Source organism: Sapajus apella, unplaced genomic scaffold (assembly GCF_009761245.1).
Source record: "Sapajus apella isolate SASKATOON/1434 unplaced genomic scaffold, GSC_monkey_1.0 scaffold114, whole genome shotgun sequence".
Classification (NCBI taxonomy): domain Eukaryota; kingdom Metazoa; phylum Chordata; class Mammalia; order Primates; family Cebidae; genus Sapajus; species Sapajus apella.
The window spans coordinates 2,211,232-2,229,922 of record NW_022437054.1 but is presented as its reverse complement, the minus strand read 5'-3'; the positions used below and the strand labels follow the sequence as shown (position 1 = coordinate 2,229,922).

The 18,691-nt window shown below is 42.2% G+C and overlaps 1 protein-coding gene across 5 annotated transcripts in view; it reads left to right on the top strand.

Annotated features, from left to right (window-relative positions):
• Positions 1-18,691, top strand: part of TNFRSF19 (TNF receptor superfamily member 19) — a 110,412-nt gene that overhangs the window by 48,608 nt on the left and 43,113 nt on the right. For all 5 annotated transcript variants that reach the window (XM_032260090.1, XM_032260086.1, XM_032260089.1 and 2 more), the window contains exon 5: positions 9,830-9,915. In XM_032260090.1, the coding sequence (XP_032115981.1) occupies positions 9,830-9,915 (86 nt within the window). The remainder of the gene's footprint in view (positions 1-9,829; positions 9,916-18,691) is intronic.

The window sequence follows — 18,691 nt, the reverse complement described above, 5'->3', positions numbered from 1 at the left end:
ATTAATACAGACAGCTGGAGGAGAGAGTCTGGATGAAGAGCTGGACTCAGGGTGGCAAGGGGGGTGATCTGTAAGGCAGGGAGGAGGCGTTGTTACACCAGGTAAGCAGAGAACGGGATGAAGCAGAATATCCTGAGAGCTTAATGAGGATAGAGTGGAGCCAGAGTTACTGACCAAAGACAGGAGAGAGGCCGGGTGTGGTGGTTCACGCCTATAATCACAGTACTTTGGGAGGCTGAAGCGGGCGGATCACGACGTCAGGAGTTCGAGACCAGCCTGACCAACATGGTAAAACCCCAGCTCTACTAAAAATACAAAAATTAACTGGGTGTGGTGGCAGGCACCTGTAATTCCAGCGACTCAGGAGGCTGAGGCAGGAGAATGGCTTGAATCCGGGAGGTGCAGGTTGTGGTGAGCCGAGATCTTGTCATTGCACTGCAGCCTGGGCAACAAGACCAAAACTCCGTCTCAGAAAAAAAAAGGAGAGCAAGGAACCAGAAACCCTGGAGCAACAGAAACCAGTCCATTTTGCGAAAGTAAGAAATAACCAGAAACTGCATTACATGAACAGTGAACATTTATTACTTACAGTGTACCAGGCACCCGGCCCAGTACTTTTCATGAATTATTTTCTATAATTCTCACAATGTTTTAAAGAGGAAGAAACTGAGCCCTATTCAGGCAAGATCATCCACCCTGTGTGTGATGAGTCTAATGTCAGAATTCATGCTCCAGGGCATTACAGACAAAAGACTAACTGGACCGACCATAAGGTCAAAGGGGTTTTGACCAGATGTGCGGGGGGTGAGGTCTTGTTGAGGCCGGAGGGGAGGTAAAGGTCCGCACCTGAAGAGTGGAAACAGAGTGGAAAATAGCCCAGTGGGCCCAGCTCGGCCATGTGCAGAGACCCAGCACCGAGGAAGCTGTAAGATGTAGTAGGCTGACACCGCAAGCACACACAACGAAAGAAAAGACAGCTCTGTTGGACTTCATCAAAATGTTAAACTTTGTACTTCAAAGGAGACCCTTTGTGGGGTTCTTAAACGGAGACAAGTCCATTTAGGGCTTCAAAGGAGACCCTTTGAAGTACAAAACAAAACCACACAACCCACAAAATAGGAGAAAATACTGGCAAATCCTATGTCTGGAAAAAAACTATCTTAAGTAGAATATGTGAGGAACTCTTACAACGCATTAGTAGAAAGACAAATAATCCAATTAAAATAAGGACACAGGGTTTGAATAGACATTTCTCCAAAGAAATGTACAAATAGCCAATAAGCACATGAAAAGATGGCCAACATTGTTAACAACCAGGGCCACATACATCACCCCCACTAAGATCACTGTAGCCAACAAAAACCAGACAGTGTCTAATGTTGGTGATGACGTGGAGAGACTGGAACCCTCAAACACTGTTGGTGGGAATAGCAAAGGGTACAGCCAAGTTGGAGAACAGTCTAGAGTTTCTTCAGAAAGTTAGACGTAGAGTTACCATGTGACCTGACAGTTTGACTCTTAGGTATGTAACCAAGATAGTTGAAAACTCGTCCACACAAGAACTTGTACACTAGTGTTTGTAGCAGCAGTTTACATAACAGCCCCAAAACTGAAACAGCCCAGCTCTAGTTTGAATGCGTCCCCTCCAAAGTTCAGGTGTTGCCAATGTGATTACATTAAGAGGTGGGGCCTTTAAGAGGTGATTAGGTCATGATGGGCCCACCCCTCACAAAGGTGTCCTGATACAGGGGCTTGACAGAGGGAGTTTGTTCCTTTTATTGCCATTCCACCGTCTGCCATGTAAGGACACAGCATTTCTTCCCTCTGAAGGATGCAGCAGAAAAGCCCTCACCAGATGCCAGATACTGGTGTCTTGATCTTGGACTTCCCAGCCTTCAGAGCTGTGAGAAATAAATTTCTAGTATTTATAAATTACCCAGTTTGCGATATTCTATTACAGCAGCACAAAACTAAGACAAACCCAAATGTCTATCAACTGATGAATGGAAAAACCAAATAGGATATATTCAAACAACAAAATATTATGCATCAGTAAAAAGGAAGGAAATTCTGACATATGCTATGAGACGGATGAACCTAGAAAACATTATGCTAAGTGAAATAAGCCAGTCACAAATGACTGTATATTACATGATTCCGTTGAAATGTCCAGAATGGCAAATCTATAGGGACGGAAAGGAAATTAGTGTTGCCTAAGAGCTGTGGTTGGGGAAGGTTGGGAATGGGAGGTGACTGATAAGATCATGAGGCTTCTTTGGGGATGATGAAAATGTCCTAAAATTGATTGTTGTGATGGTTGTACAACACTATGACTACATGGAAACCTATCCAATTGTACACTTTAAATGGGTGAATTGTGTGGTGTATAAAGTATAACTCGATAAATTTGTGCCTTAAAAAATAAGAATGGTCTATAATCTCATACCTGTGACGATATCTATGGATATCATTACCCAGAGTGTTGAGCTTGTGCAAATCTAACTGAGGACGTGAACTGGATGTCTCACACATCTCTGTTGTTTGTTTTATCCAGTCCTCTGTTAAAAGCCTGTCTGTGCACATCTAGTCTCTTCATCTGAGGGTAGGGAAGTGAGGAGGTCTTCAGGGACTGAGGTAGGCAGTGCCCAGGGAGGGTGGGAAAGGCCTGACCTTTAGGACGGAGTTTCACTCTTGTTGCCCGGGCTGGAGTGCAATGGCACGATCTTGGCTCACTGCAGCCTCCGCCTCCTGGGTTCAAGCAATTCTCTTGCCTCAGCCTCTGGTGTGGCTGGGATTACAGGCATGCACCACCACGCCTGGCTAATTTTGTATTTTTAGTAGAGACAGGGTTTCTCCTTGTTGGTTAGGCTGGTCTTGAACTCCCAAACTCAGGTGATCCGCCTGCTTCAGCCTCCCAAAGTGCTGGGATTACAGGCATGAGCCACTGCCCCTGGTCAGTACTGGGATTTTATAGAGCCCACACTGGGCTGGGCTGCCAGAGTGGGGTAACAGGTCTGCCCAGGATTCCACCACGCCTGGTTCCTCCTGCTTCCCTTGGTCATTATCATTTGAGCCCGCTGCTCTAGTTTCTACAGCGTTCGTTTGTTCTTTAAGTAAATACTTAACTATAGGAAAGTTATAAATGAATAGACATTTGAGTGATATTTCAGTTTATTTATATGATTACTTTAAAATCCCATCCCTGGGCAGGTGCTGTGGCTCACGCCTATAATCCCAGCACTTTGGGAAGCTGAGATGGACGGATCACCTGAGGTCGGGAGTTCGTGACCATCCTGACCAACATGGTGAAACCCTGTCTCTACTAAAAATACAAAAATTAGCTGGGCGTGGTGGTGTGCACCTGTAGTCCCAGCTACTGGGGAGGCTGAGGCAGGAGAATTGTTTGAACCCAGAAGGCGGAGGTTGCAGTGAGCCGAGATCGCAGTAGAGCAAGACTCTGTCTCAAAAAAGAAAAAAACAAAAAACCCCATCCTTTCTAAGTCAGCAGTGGCATATGTGGCAGGCATAATTACATAGTGACTTTTACCGAGGTCTTTTCAACGTGTTTTCAAAGTACTCTTCCAGTTTAACTATACTTCTGTGAAGAAGCCAAATAGTTGAAACCCATTTTAGAAACCGAAAAACTGAGGCAGAAAGACATGAGCAAAATGCATATTGCTCCCTGAAAAGCAATGCAGAAGTCAGCATAAGGCAGGCATTGCTCCTTTTGGTGCCACTCTGTCTCCTGAGGCCTCATTCTCTAGCAAGAACCTGCTGCTACCCATAGACCCAGGCCTCCCAGGACACCAGCTGCTTCCCTCTCAATAGCAGGCAGGGTATGGAAATCATCTGTCCTCTGTGCCCGCAGTTTGAGTCATTCAAGAAAGCCAGCCCCCTTATTCCCAAATCTGCTCTGCGACTTTAAGCCAGCCACTTAACTTCTCTGACATGCATTCTTCTCACCTGTAAAATGACCATGTCATAAGAATCCACCCTGCAGAATTGTTAGTAGGATTGGAAATATAAGGCATGCAAAGTGCCCAGCAGAGTGCCTAAGCCATAGGAAGCCCTAATTAAATATTGGACATTATTGCCAGTTGATGGTTTGCAGGGACCAGTAAAAAGTTGGCATGAGATTTTCAGTGAGTGGCCAACAGGCCTCCAGGCTCCTCTGCTGGTGCCCGGTTCCGGATTCCTTCCCAGCTCAGGGGAACTGGAACCCAACCTGATGAGTAGACTGGCCCCCGCCAGCCCTTTGCTTCTTGTGGTGACAATGACAACTAACACTGAGCACTTACTGTTGTCTGAACCACTCTGTAAAGTAGGGATTCCTACCATTCCCTCTTTACAAAGAGGGAAACCGATCCTCAGAGTGGATAAATGACTTCCAGAATCACTCAGCTTGTAAATCAAAGGACTGGGATTGACCTCGAAGCTCCTCTGCCCCGTGCTTAGGTGCATGCCTGATTTCACTAGGAGGTCTCCCCTGGGGCTTCTATGACTGATGGGAAATACCGGGACTGCCTCCACCCGTCTGTGCTGTGTGCCCGCTTCACTCTCAGCCTACCGTCAGCAGACCCTTTGCTCCTGGAAGCTGCCTGAGTTGCCTGCATTTTCACATCCCCTTGCCTCAGCTCTCTGTTCTGTGCTCAGTGTGTTCCCTAGTAACCATGGCACTGCTCAGGAGATCTAGACTCTTACTCTAATGATTAGTGTTGTCATTAGTATTTGTTCACCTTCAAATAAGGGGCCATTGCTGTGGATTGCTGAGGAACACACACAGCAGGCTGACCAACCAGTACCAAGCAAGGTGCTAGCAAGAGCCCAGGACAGAGCAACGCTGTCATCCAGTATCTCACAGACACTGTAGAAAATCCAGCCCTGACTTGACTGTGATTCACTGGGTGTAGTAACTGCCTTCAACATTGTGTTGAGTGAGGTCATTGTAAAACCAGAACCGTTCTATGGCATGTCATCTCCTTGCAGAAATGCATTCATTGATTGAAGAATTAACGGTCTACAGCCAGATTTTCTTAAAATAGCAGTTGACAAACACTGTGTTCGTTAGGCTAACCAGTGCTATTTGGATTCAGTTCAATTAAAAATGCCTCTGCATTGGGAGGTTGAGGTGGGTGGATCACTTGAGCTCAGGAGTGTGACATCAGTCTGGACAACATGGCAAAACTCCATCTCTACAAAGAATACAAAAATTAGCATGGTGTGGTGGTGTGCACCTGTAGTCCCAGCTACTTGGGAGGCTAAGGTGGGAGGATGGCTTAAGCCCAGGAGGCAGAGGCTGCAGTGAGCTGAGATCACACCACTGCACTCCAGCCTGGGCGACAGAGTGAGGCTGTTTTAAAAACAGACAAAAAAGAATGAAGAAGCGAGCAGACCAGATACTGCTGATAGCTGCCCTCAGAGCTGGGTCTGAGCATCACCTCTCCATGCATAGTAGCCATCCGGGAGCCCCGCTTCCCCTCCTTTCTAGTTAGCATTTCTAATTATTTCTAGTTAGTATTAATTGTTGTTCACACGGCGCACGGTGGCTCATGCCTATAATCCCAGCGCTTCGGGAGGCTGAGGCAGGCAGATCGGGAGGTCAGGAGTTCAAGACCAGTTTGGCCAACATAGTGAAACCCCATATCTACTAAAAAATACAAAAAAAAAAAAAAAATTACACGGGCGTGGTGGTGAGCCCCTGTAGTCCCAGCTATTCCGGAGGCTGACGCAGGAGAATCGCTTGAACCAGGGAGGTGGAGGTTGCAGTGAGCCGAGATTGCGCTCCTGCACTCCAGCCTGGGTGACAGAACAAGACTCCATCTCAAAATAAATAAATAAATAAATAATTTTAAAAATTGTTATTCAAAATATGACAACCTTCTAGCATCATTTGTCTCATGGTCCTCAAACTATTTAAAATAAATTTTTGGCAAATATATTATCTTTATCAGGGAAAGCTCAGACCTCAAAACTGTTTTGTCACAATTAGAGTTCTTTATTTCTAAAATGTTAAGTAGTGTCTATGCTTGATCCTCAATACCTCCCATTTCCCTAACTTTTTAAATGTTAAAAGATGGATTTCTGTATCCTCAATATTTGTTCTTGAGAATGTTGGATATTACATTTTTTTTACTTTTTTGCTTTTTACATGAAATTAGTTTTTATACGTAAAACAGTATTTTGGGCTTTCTCTGTATTTAATTCAGTGAACCTCTATTGGGCAAGTTTTCTGGCTGAAAAGATAAAAAGTATTAGTCTGTATATGTTACAATGTTTTGCAAGACATCTTAAAGAAGAAAGCTCCTTTATATTGTCCTGTGATTAAAAAAAAATTTTATATACATTTTTATGGTAGTGAAAAACACATAACATAAAATTTATCATCTTAACCATTTTTAGGTGTGCTGTTCAGTAGAGTTAAGTATATTTACATTGTCATGAACAGATCTCCAGAACTTTTTCCTTTTCTCAAGCTGAAACTCTATACCCATTAAACAACTCCCCTTAGCTTCTTCCCCCCGCCCCTGAAAACACCCTTTGTTCTGTTTCTGTGAATTTGACTACTCTAAGTGCCTCATATAATTGGAGTCATTCAGTGTCCATCCTTTTATGACAGGCTTGTGTCACTTAGCATTATGTCCTCAAGGTTTATCCATGTTATAGCATGTGACATTAACCTCTTACTTGTTCAGACTGAGTAATATTTTGTGAAATACTTTGTTTATCCATTTATTCATCAACAGACATTTGGGTTTCTTCTGCCTTTTGGCTACTGTGAATAGCGCTGCAATGAACATGGGCAATGCAAATGTCTCTTCAAGACCCTGATTTGAGTTCTTTTAGATATAGACCCAGTAATAGAATTGCTGGATGCTATGGTAGTTCTGTTTTTAATATTTTGAGGAACCTCTGTGCTGTTTTTCATTGCAGCTGTACCATTGTACAGTCCCATCAGCAGTGTACAAGGGCTCTAGTTTCTTCACATCCTTGCCAATACTTGTTATTATCTGTTTGTTTGTTGTTATTGTTTTGATAGTAGCCATCCTTATGGGTGTGAGATTATATCTCATGTGATTTTGATTTTCAGTTTGCTGATGATTAGTGATGTTGAACATCTTTTTATATACCTGTCAGCCATGTGAGATATTTCTCCAAAGACATAAATGTCTATTCAAGTCCCTTGCCCATTTTTAAATTAGGTTATTTGATTTTTTTATTGATGAATTTATAGGAATTCTTTATATATTATGGATGTTAACCCTTTATCAGACATATGATTTGCAGATATTTTCTTCCATTCCATAGGAATGTTTGTGTCCTTTGATGCACAAAATTTTAAATTTAATGTAGTCCCATTTGTCAATTTTTGCTCTTGTTGCCTATGGTTTTGGTGTCATATCTAACAAATCATTGCCAAATCTAATGTCATGAAGCTTTTCCTCTACATTTTCTTCCAGGAGTTTTATAGTTTTAGGTCTTACTTTTAGGTATTAATCTGTTGCATGTGGATGTTCAGTTTCTCCAACATTCCTGAAATAGAATGTTCTTTCCTCCCTGAATGGTCTTGGTACCTTGTTGAAAGTCATTGACCATATACACAAGAATTTACTTCTGGGCTCTCTTGTTTATTCTACTAGTCTAGTTGTCTGTCTTTATGCCAATACCATACTGTTTTGATTATTGTTGCATTGTATTATGTTTTGAAATTTGGAAGTCCTTGAACTTTTTTTTTTACTTCATGAATCCCAAAATGAGTAATTTTATTAATATCTAGTGGGAGTCACTGTATTACATATCCTTTGGAAAGATTGTCATCTTCAAGTGAAAGTAGAATGTTGAGCAATTTCTGAATGTATCTGGGCATTTGCGATAACTTACCTAGTTTCAAATGCAAATTTTGCCTCTACCATAAATTATACAGATTTGCTAGTACATTATCCAGTTTCACAAAATAATTGCATCTACTTCTTGTCCTCTCTAGACTTGTTCTCTATATTACTATTTTTATCATAGAAAAATATATGTGAAAAAAGAAAATCACTTGAATTCCCACCGCCTAGAAATAGTCACTGTTAATATTTAGTAATAATATCCTCCCAAACTTTTTTCATTGTAAATATATACACATAACTATTTTTATCTGTATTGGTAAGCAGTCTGAGAAAATTGATACAAAAGTGTGTGCCTGCACAAAATGGAATCATATTATATACATTCCTTTGTTTTCATTTAATGATATTTCATGAATTTTAAAAAATGTGTATAGTAGGTCTTCATCATCATTTTTAAAGGCCACCTGGTATTTGATTGCCTTGGGTCTACCCTGATGGGTTATTTCTATTGGTGGACATCAGGATTGTGCCTAATTAGCTTTTTCTCTTTTATAAACAATGCTGTGATTGTATTCTTACACATACAGCTTTACCCAGTTGATTTCTTTAGGATGAGTTTCTAAATATGAAATTACTGGATAAGAAGTGTAAACTACTTTATTGAATTCTAGTGACAGATTGCTAAATTGCCCTCCTAAAAGTGTCAATTTCTGTTCCCACAGGCAATATATGCATATACCTATTGACCTATACCCACACCAGCACTTTACCAATTTTCTAAGTAAAAAATGATATATTTTCATTTTAGCTTGAAAGTACTTGATTAATAATGAAGTTAAACATTTTTATTTTAAATTAAAAAAATTAATTGCGGGCCAGGCGCGGTGGCTCAAGCCTGTAATCCCAGCACTGTGGGAGGCCGAGGCAGGTGGATCACAAGGTCAAGAGATGGAGACCATCCTGGTCAACATGGTGAAACCCCGTCTCTACTAAAAATACAAAAAATTAGCTGGGCATGGTGGTACATGCTTGTAATCCCAGCGAGTCAGGAGGCTGAGGCAGGAGAATTGCCTGAACCCAGGAGGCGGAGGTTGCGGTGAGCCGAGATCATGCCATTGCACTCCAGCCTGGGTAACAAGAGTGAAACTCCGTCTCAAAAAAAAAAAAAAAAAAAAAAATTAATTGCATCTGGCTTTTCAGTTTAATTATGAAAATTTAAAGTTATGAAACATTCTTTTGGGAATGAATGTTCTTTGCTTATTTTTTAATTATAGTGTTCATTTCCACCATCATGGTTTTTACCTTATAGACTGAAGGTATAGACAATACTATTACTAGGACAATTTTTCAATCTTTGTTTGCCCCTTACCTGTATTGGTGATGCTGCATTTATTTTTGCCCTTCAGAGGTCTTTAAAAATCTCTCTGTCTCTCTCCCCACCCCCTCTCTCTGTGTGTGTGTGTGTGTGTGTGTGTGTGTGTGTGTGCGCGCGAGCTTGTGTGGTTGCTGTTAATCTCTTCCACTCTGACTCCTGGTTTCTCGTTACCCCTAGAAAGACATTCCCATATCAAGATTATATGAGTATCTCTCTACATTTTTCCATTGCTTTTATGGTTGCTTGATTTTTTTTGTTGTGTTGGTGTCTGAATTCCAAATGCCAAAAACTAGTTCTTTATTCATTTATAAGGTGTTTTGTAGTTTAAGTTGCAATAGAAATGCTGAAGACCACTGACTTTATATTCCCCCACCTGCGCCCCCCACTCCCAGTATAGAAGAAGTGCACTGCGGAGCATCTGCAAAGTTACATTCAGGGGAATTGATATTTCTTAAGTGTTTGCTGCTTCGTCTCCAAAAATGTGCCTACGTAAGATACTATTGTTTAAACCTCTGTGTTCTTTTAACCATAGAACTGGTAATAGAGACTGCTGGTAATTTATGACCACAACTGTAAGCTTAGATGAAAGAGCTAACGAGGAGTATTTTCCTTCCTCTTCTAGATTTTATAGGAAGACAAAACTTGTTGGCTTTCAAGACATGGAGTGTGTGCCTTGTGGAGACCCTCCCCCTCCTTACGAACCACACTGTGAGTAAATGCGACACAGGCAGAGCCAAGGGCACACCCGGCCTTTTGAAAAAGTTTAAATTTGTAAACCTTTCTTCACTGGCCAATGGAGCCAAATCCATCTCTCCTGTGGGGTGTACAGCGTGTCCTGTTTTATCAGGCTTTTAGCAGGACAGAAGGCCCCTTTGTTGTATGCCTCAGTCAGCACACTGGGCCCAGGGATTTGAATCTCAGAGTGTAGTGCAAGACATTTTGCCACCGCTCTGCTGCTTTTGAAGCCTTCCCTTGCATTGTGGGTCTGTAATTCAGGTGACTGCGATTAACCAGGCAGCATACTCATAGGTCTTCATGCCCTGGCCCCATACATCCTGGATTTTCCTTTCCTAGTCCCCAGACTGGATCATGTGGTGGCATCTCTGCCTTCTCAGAAAAGTTCTCTCTGTGAGTCTCCTGCCCTCACTGTGTGTCACTAAATGGAACATAGTTCACTTCATCCATTCCTTCTTTTCTCTCCTTCAACAAATAAATGAGGAAAGAGAACTCATTGCGTGCTGGGGATACAACTGTACATGAGAAAATTCTGGATTTTCCTCTTTATGTTACCATTAGTTACTCCTTTTGACTATATATTTTGCATAGATGTAAAAGCATCAATTTTGAACAGGAAGAAGAGTGGCCTCTCACTCTTTTTAATCCTAAATACAAACCTGGTCAATGAAAACCCACAGGAAGGATACCAGTGAGCAGCGCCCACGTTGCAGGTCACGCTTGTCTATGCCACAGCAGGGCTCAGGTGAGCTGCACTTCACCATGCACGGGACAGTGAAGGGCAGGCAGGAGGACGGAGGAGGCTGCTTTATCTCACACACAGGTCGCTCATGCCTTTCTGGGGAACATTGTTTTGATGTCATTTCCAATGAATGGGCTCTGTCCTCTTGCTTCTTGCTATGATAAAATCCCCTGTGAACTAATTGAAAGGCAGTGCATCATTTGATAAGGTCACATAGTTCTTCTCTTTCCAAAAGTGTCATGGAATTTTGCAGTCCTTATTAGTATGTCCTTTACCAAAATGCATTACTTTCTGTTCTTCATTGGAAATGATAGAAAAGCAAAAGAAATTGGAAGACTTACTTTCTTTCCTTCCTTCCTTCCTTTCTTTTCTTTCCTTCTTTCTTTCCATGGACTCTCACTCTGTCGCCAGGCTGGAGTGCAGTAGCCTGATCTCGGCTCATTACAACCTCCACCTCCTGGGTTCAAGCGATTCTCCTGCCTCAGCCTCCCGAGTAGCTGAGACTACAGGCGTGTGCCACCACACCCGGCTAATTTTTGTATTTTTACTAGAGACGGGGTTTCACCATCTTGGCCAGGATGGTCTTGATCTCTTGACCTTGTGATCCCCCCTCCTCAGCCTCCCAAAGTGCTGGGATTACAGGATTGAGCCATCATGCCCAGCCGACTTTCTAACTTTTATAGAAAATGTATATTGATCTTTGTTTTTATAATAGGTAAACGTTCACCAAATAATTCATTGCAAATAAAAAATGCAATATTGAATGCCTGTTATCAGTCACAATGCGTGTGCTTTACTTATTTTGTTTTACTTACTTTTCTCAATAATCCTACGATCAGTCCAGATTTTTCAATGAGAACACTAGTGCAGAGAGGTTAGTCCTGTTACGTTGTTGGCTGCTAAATGCCAGAGACAGAATATCAGTTCCCCTAACTAAGTCTTTCTGCCACAATCTTCAGTCTCCCCAAGCTCCCTAAGAAAAACCAAGCTATCTAATCTGTCCGACACATTGACTCTTTCTCGTGTTGTTTGTTTAAATATTCATCACTTAAAAAAAAAACCGCTAAAAATCTAACATGTAAGAGACACTGGAAGAGTGTCTTTATGCGACTCCACAACCCATCGAAGGACAAGTTCTCTTGCCAGTTTAACGTGCAGTGACCTGGTCTCACCCGTGGGTCAGCCCAGCCATCATTCTCTCAGAAAGGAGAGTTAAAATCACGCACTGCAGCGCAGACAGCTGCACAGAGATTCCGCGAAGTCAGTATTGCCACTTTAGAGTCAGAAAGTCTTAGGGTTTTTTCCCCTTTAATTTATTGAATTTAAATGTAATACAATCAAGTCAAAACTCTGAAGCTTTGGGATTTTCTGCCTTCGGGGTTCTGGCTAAGCTCAGCTATCTCAAATTTGCTTTTGAAAGTAGATCTCACATGTAACTTTTAGTATCTTATAAAATCATTAGTAATTTAGTGTTGTGTGAAGTCCTTAATATTTTTTTAAAAAATTAACCAGTATATATATGTGTGTGTGTTTCTTCATATATGAAATTTTTTAGAAAGCAAGGAAAAATAAGCTATTTATCAAAGTAAGAAATGCAGTGTGCACAGCTGATAGCCTTTCAAATCCCAAAGCAAGACAGGCTGGTAGTCTTCAGTGAGCATGAGTCCTTATCTCTGTAAAACAAAGTTTGCTGCCTTTGGCACAGTTCTTGGCGATCATTCCAGAACACAACTAATCTCCTCAAACGAGATTTTGAAGGCTTTTGGGAAAATTATGTAAGGCGCCTTGTGTTTTCATTTCTTCTACTGTGGGCTTTTTAAACTCGTCCACAAAGAGCTACTGCTTCAGTGATTTTTTTATCCCTTCGAGGAGTTCCTGTGCTAGACTCTCAACTAAAAGAAAGTGACACCTCTTAAGGTAACTTAAGGAATGGGGTTTGTTTCAAGGACATGCCTTGTAGTGGGAGAGGCAGGAACTCTCCGTCAACCAGGAATAGCCCTCCCTCGGGGTCCCAGTGGCTCGGAGTCTGGGGGCACACTGCACCTCTGCAGAATGAGACCCTATGTGCTGCATGCTCTACAGCTGCTCTCTGGGCCTGCGGCCTTGCCTGTCTGTCCTAATCTAATGGGTCTCTTTGCTCTGCATTTTCCCATTTCTGTCAGGTGCCCCAGGACCACCCCAGTGCCACACCAGTCTGTGGCTGGTGACCTGAGCTCACCTCCCGGAGGGCTAGGTCTTCCCTTGTGACATGGAGTTGTACCTGCCTGCTAAGGAACAGACCCGGCCGCCTGCTGTGGTTGTGTTGCCAGAAGTGTTGGATTCACATCTTGGCTGTGCTTCGTACTGATGGTGTAACCTTAGGCAAATCATCTCCCCCACTTTGAACCTCTGTTTACTCTGGAAAATGCCCAGGTCTGCAGATTTTGGATAGAACTAAATGAACTAGTGTCCAGCAACATGATACCTACCCCCGGGGGGCAAGCCCTGTAATGACTCTCTACCTGCTGGCCTGCCTTTTTCAAACCATGACCCTGCCTGCCCTCAGCCGTGCCCTGACCCAGATGTGCTCTTCAGAGGGTCTGCCGCTTTGGAGTCGTCTCGGACAGGGAGGATCTCATGGTGCCTCTGGCTCTGATGTTTGTCTTGCTGGGGCTTCACCTCCCCTGGTGGGTGAGCACTGAAGGGTACCAGAAAGGGGGTGCCATGGAGTTTTATGCCTCAGAAGCTCAGATGGGGGCTGGGTGCGGTGGCTCATGCCTGTAATTATAGCACTTTGGGAGGCTGAGGTGGGAGGATCACTTGAACCCAGGAGTTCAAGACCAGCCTGGGCAACATAGTGAGACACCATTTCCACAAAAAATAAAAAATTAGCTAGGGATGGTGGCGTGTAGCTTTGGTTCTAGCTACTTGGGAGGCTGGGGTGGGAGGAGTGCTTGAGCCCAGGAGGTTGAGGCAGAAGTGAGCTGTGATTGTGCCACTACACTCCAGCCTGAACGACAGAGTGAGACCCTGTCTCAAAAAATAATAATAAAAATAAAAAGTAAAAAAGAAGCTCGGATGGCTAGACTGAAGACTGAAGAGACCCGAGTTAGGCCAGTCTCTTTCCTCTGTAGCTTGATCTGAGGCCTCCAGCCCCACCCCTACCAGATGATCTCTAAGCCCCACCTCCCCAATAACAATGGATTTGTGATGATAATCAGTTAATCCTCCCATAGCCCCTCTGTCTGTGCACTAATAGCATTAATGTGTGATACTGACTGGTTGAGCATGGAGCTCAGGATTGATGAGTGACATGCCTGTAAATTGCAGATAAATAAAAGACACCCATTACATAGAAATGCCTGCTGCAGGCCTTGTTCCCCCAAGTAACTTCAGTTCCTAATCACCTGTGCCCACTTAGAACTTCAAGGAGAAGTAGAAAAAAACACAAAGTTTAGAACTGTATCCTGGCTTCAGTCTGATAAGAAATACAGATTTAGTATGATTTCTTTTAGCAATGTTTATTTTATTTGGAACAAATACTGTGGTTGGAACAAATGGTTTTGAAAAAATTCAAAGCGGTTTTCACCAGAGTACAACTTTATTTAAGTATGTTTAACCTAGATGTTTGCTTTGTTCTCTGGGGCTTTGTAAGACAAGCCACGTGATTTCTGGAGAGATAAGGGGTCAGATAAATCACCGCGTGGGGGAAAAGAAAGCCTGAGCTGGGCTGACCCGCAACTCTTAGGAAATGTGTGTGGCTCCATAGTCTTAAAAGACAGCAAGCAGTCGTTTGCACCAATAAGTAATAAGTCACATTATTAAAAGTTTATTATTTTCCAAAGGAAGTTTAAAATATATTTTACATAACAAAGGTAATTTCAAAATAAACTTTTAAAAGAAGTATTGCCTCATTAAAGATAATTTTTAACATTTAGTAGAAAAAAGTGAGAGGTGCCAGGGGACCCCCGTAGACCCCTAAACAAAGTATTCGCAGCATTGATCATTACAAAACCAAAGACAGCATTCTGAGGGTCTTCTTTTCAGCCTTTTTTTCTATCTATGCTTCTGATTTTGAAAAGATAGACGTAATTACACTGTACATGCTATTTTGGATTCCTTTGCCTCTTCAGATATACTTTTTTCATATAATCACTTGTTAGGGTAAAGTGTCACACAGGTATGTGGCTTTCAGTTGGACTTCTAAGGCTGTTCCTATTCCACATGATACTGCCATCCCCTTCTGTGTGGGCTGTCATGCCTTATTCCTGCACTAACGGATGGATGCTCATGAGTGTATTTCTGTGTCCAAAGGTACTCATATTTTTGTCTCTTGACATGCAGTGTTAAATTATTTTAAAGTAAGAGTGCCTGATAAGTAAGAGTACCTCTTTTAAACAAAACAAAAACAAATTTAAAAGGAAATAAATTGGGAGCATTTTGAAATCAATACAAGTTGTCTTTAAAGGAGAAGGGAGAGGAAGGTGTCTGGGATGGAGGTGGAGAAGCAGCAAGTTCCTCATGGTGAATTCCAAGCTGACTTCAGCTGTTTCCTGAGTATTTCAGCCAGCCAAACCATGGAGTTAAGAAGCCAGTTCTTGGTATCCTCTTCATCCTGCGTACTTAAACATTTATTGAATCTGATCAGAGTAAATGACTGCATAATGAGACGCAGATGAGATACAGATAATCCAAAAGGATTTTCCATTTGCTGGGAGCCTTATGTGATTTTTATTCTGTGTGTGGATGGTTTTTTGTTTCTGCAGTGGTGGAGTTGTTTCTGATGAGTTTGCTAATACTTAACGGCCTCCTTTTCCAAGAGGACTTCCTGGGGCCTCTGCAGGACGGGCCCACAAAGCCAGTGCCTACAGGACTAATTAAGGGCTCTGTTTACTGAGGGTTTTCAAGTCGGCTGTGGTCCTCAGACCAAGACTCCTAAGTGTCCAGCCAGGGGATCGCTGGCACAGCTGCTCTTACGGGGCCTTGCTTTGGGGATTATTTCAGGAACAGATAACTATATCTGAGGCAGCAGAAAAGGGGCACTTTTTATAGACAAGTCTTAATTATTTAGCTCTTTGCTGCCAAACAGAACTTTCAGGGCAGGCAATAGGAAGATAATCAGATCAAAGGAAAGCATAGACAAACTAGCCCATGGTTTGTGGAAAACAGATTACCCAGCCAGGCCTCTCTCTGAGGTTCGAAGCAGGCATTCTCTCCACTGTTCACTCTCTTATGGTTGGTTTAAGACACTGCTGCATCTTCTTCCCTTCCCCCTATTGTCTGGAGTTCCTTGGTTTTCTTTACTGTGTCTCTTTTTGTTAGTAACATGGGATTTTATTATTTTGCTGGAAAATAATCTAAAATAGTAGTAATCAAAGATTGCTTATGCGGAAACCAAACAAACACAGCCGAAAATGTAAACCGGGCCTCCCTACAAAGTCCCAGCTCTACAGCTCTGTCAAGAGGACACCTGTTAATCTCTCCCTTGGAACTCACTTATTTTTTGTTGCGAGCATTGCTGTACCAAGCCAAACCAGCCATGGTGGAGAAGATTAAGAGAGAGATGAGAAAGAAGCTAATTGAGGCAGAGACAGAGGCAGCCGGAAGTGAAAGCACTGCCTTCAGGGAGGAGTCAGAAACTCAAAAAAGCAGCATGAAGAACCCCAAACACACTGTCATTTGATGCCTTTTAGTGTAGAGCAAACAGACCTTTTCATCCTAATGACTGATCCCTGAAGTTTTCTCTCTAATACCCTTTAGTATGATAATTACGGTTATTATTATTTTGAACCCCCAAAAGAGGTGGAGGGATGATCAAAACATTTGTTGACATCTTTTTTTTTTTTTTTTTTTTGAAACAGTCTCACTTCTGTTGGTGCAGTCACCGCAGATCACTGCAGCCTTGACTTCACAGGCTCAAGCGATCCTCCCACTTCAGCCTCCTGAGTAGCTGGGCCCACAGGTGCATGCCACCATGCTTGACTAGTTTTTGTATTTTCAGTAGAGCTGAGGTTGAACTCCCACGCTCAAGTGATCCACTTGCCTCAGCCTCCCAAAGTACTTACTGGGATTTTAGGCGTGAGCCACCACACCTGACCATGAAGTCTTTTTCAAGAAAGCAGAAAAGTACTGTAATTCATTTAAAGATGATTTACATCAAAATGATCCTCTCAGGTTATTTGCTTATTGAGGTAAGCAATTGTTCTCTAAAAATACGTTGAAACTTTGTTACAGAACACTCCTCATTTTCTGAGGATGTTCAAAACAACAGCTGGGGCTGGGCATGGTGGCTCATGCACTTTGGGAGCTGAGGTGGGTGGATCACCTGAGGTCAGGAGTTTGAGACCAGCCTGGCCAACATGGCGAAACCTTGTCTCTACTAATAATACAAAAATTAGCCAGGGGTGGTAGCAGGTGCCTGTAATCCCTGCTCAGGAGGCTGAGGCAGAAGAATCACTTCACCTGGGAGGCGGAGGTTGCAGTGAGCCGAGATTGCTCCATTGCACTCCAGCCTGGGTGACAAGAGTGAAATTCCATCTTAAAAAATAAATAAATGAAATAAAAAACAAAACAAAACAAAAAACAAAACCCGGGCAGTTTAAATGTCTTGAAACCATAAATGTAATTGCTTTATGTGATTGTTTAGCTATTTCAAACATTTATTCTCCAGATATGTCTCCGTAGCCCTACTTTCATTAAAGTTATAGAAATCAGAAATTATTTAAAACGTTTCTTAAACACATGTGCCCTACATATTCAGTCTTGTCTCCCAAGAAATGTCCTTTTTCTCAAATTGAAATCTTACAAATTTAGCAAATTTCTTCCATAAAGCTGTTAAATATTTGTAAGGCATTAACTTTGTTATCAGTAAAAATGGACAAGTTGAATGGATACCTTGACTAAATGAGTTGACAGCACCCCTTGAATCTGGAGCTGCTCTTCAAATCCCTGTGTGCCTGAGCCTTTGTGGGGCCCTCTGAGAACAGTAGCAGTTGATTATTACCCAGCCACCAATAAATCTAATTTCTCTGGCTTTATCTTCGTTCTCTGTTAGACATTTAAAACCATTGAGCTGGTTTAAATATTTATTCATGAAGAAGCAGATTGTGATTTGTTAAAGGGCATCACTAAATTAAATGAATTTCAGATCAGTTTATTTTTCAAAATATAAAATCCAGAAAGACTGTTTCACTAAGTTGTGGACTTAGTGAAATAGTCTGGACTTAAGTCCACAACTTAGTGAAACCGTCCGTTTGTGGCCACACGCATGGATCAGTGATTTGTGTGTGTGCCCATCAAATGCTTAAAATAAATAAATGTGAGCTTATGGAGAAAAGCAGATGCACGTTTGATGCCAAACCTGTAGGGGAAATCCTCCGAATTCAGGTTCAGAGATCACTCCTTTTCATATAAGGGAGCACTTACCCTCTTGAGGGAAAGTGAGGGCCTGTGAGGGCCTGCACCATGTGAGGACACAGCCCTTTGTCCTCTTGGGTTCATGTTCAAAGGAAGACGAGGGGATTTGACCTTAACCAATGGATTGGGATCCTTTTGTCTTTAAACTTGGGTGTCTAGCCACTTCCTAGGGGGCTTACTTGAATCACATCATTGTTGAGAGGGGAAAAAAAGAAGTTCCAGAATAGTGTGAAATGGCAAGTATTTCTTGAATTCTGAAAGGTACTGGCATTTCATCTGCATTTCAGCCTGCCCTCCATGTGACGATCTGTGGTGTGCGTTTCCTTAAAGCCCTCATTCCATAGGAAGTGATCACATGGAGGGGAGATGCGTCCCATCCCAGGCCTTCCTGACAGCACAGACAGGCCAAGCTCAATAGTGCTTCTCCAGGCAAACTGCGAAGTACAGGTTTAAGAGAGTTTTTAAATATTTTAAAAATTAAGAAAAATTCTGAAACTGTAAATAAACTGGAATTGAGTCATCCTACTTGAGAAAATGGAGTAAAATGCCTCAAAGGTTGAAAAGGGCATTAGAAAGTTAAAAATGGATGCTTGAAGTCAAATTTCAAACAGG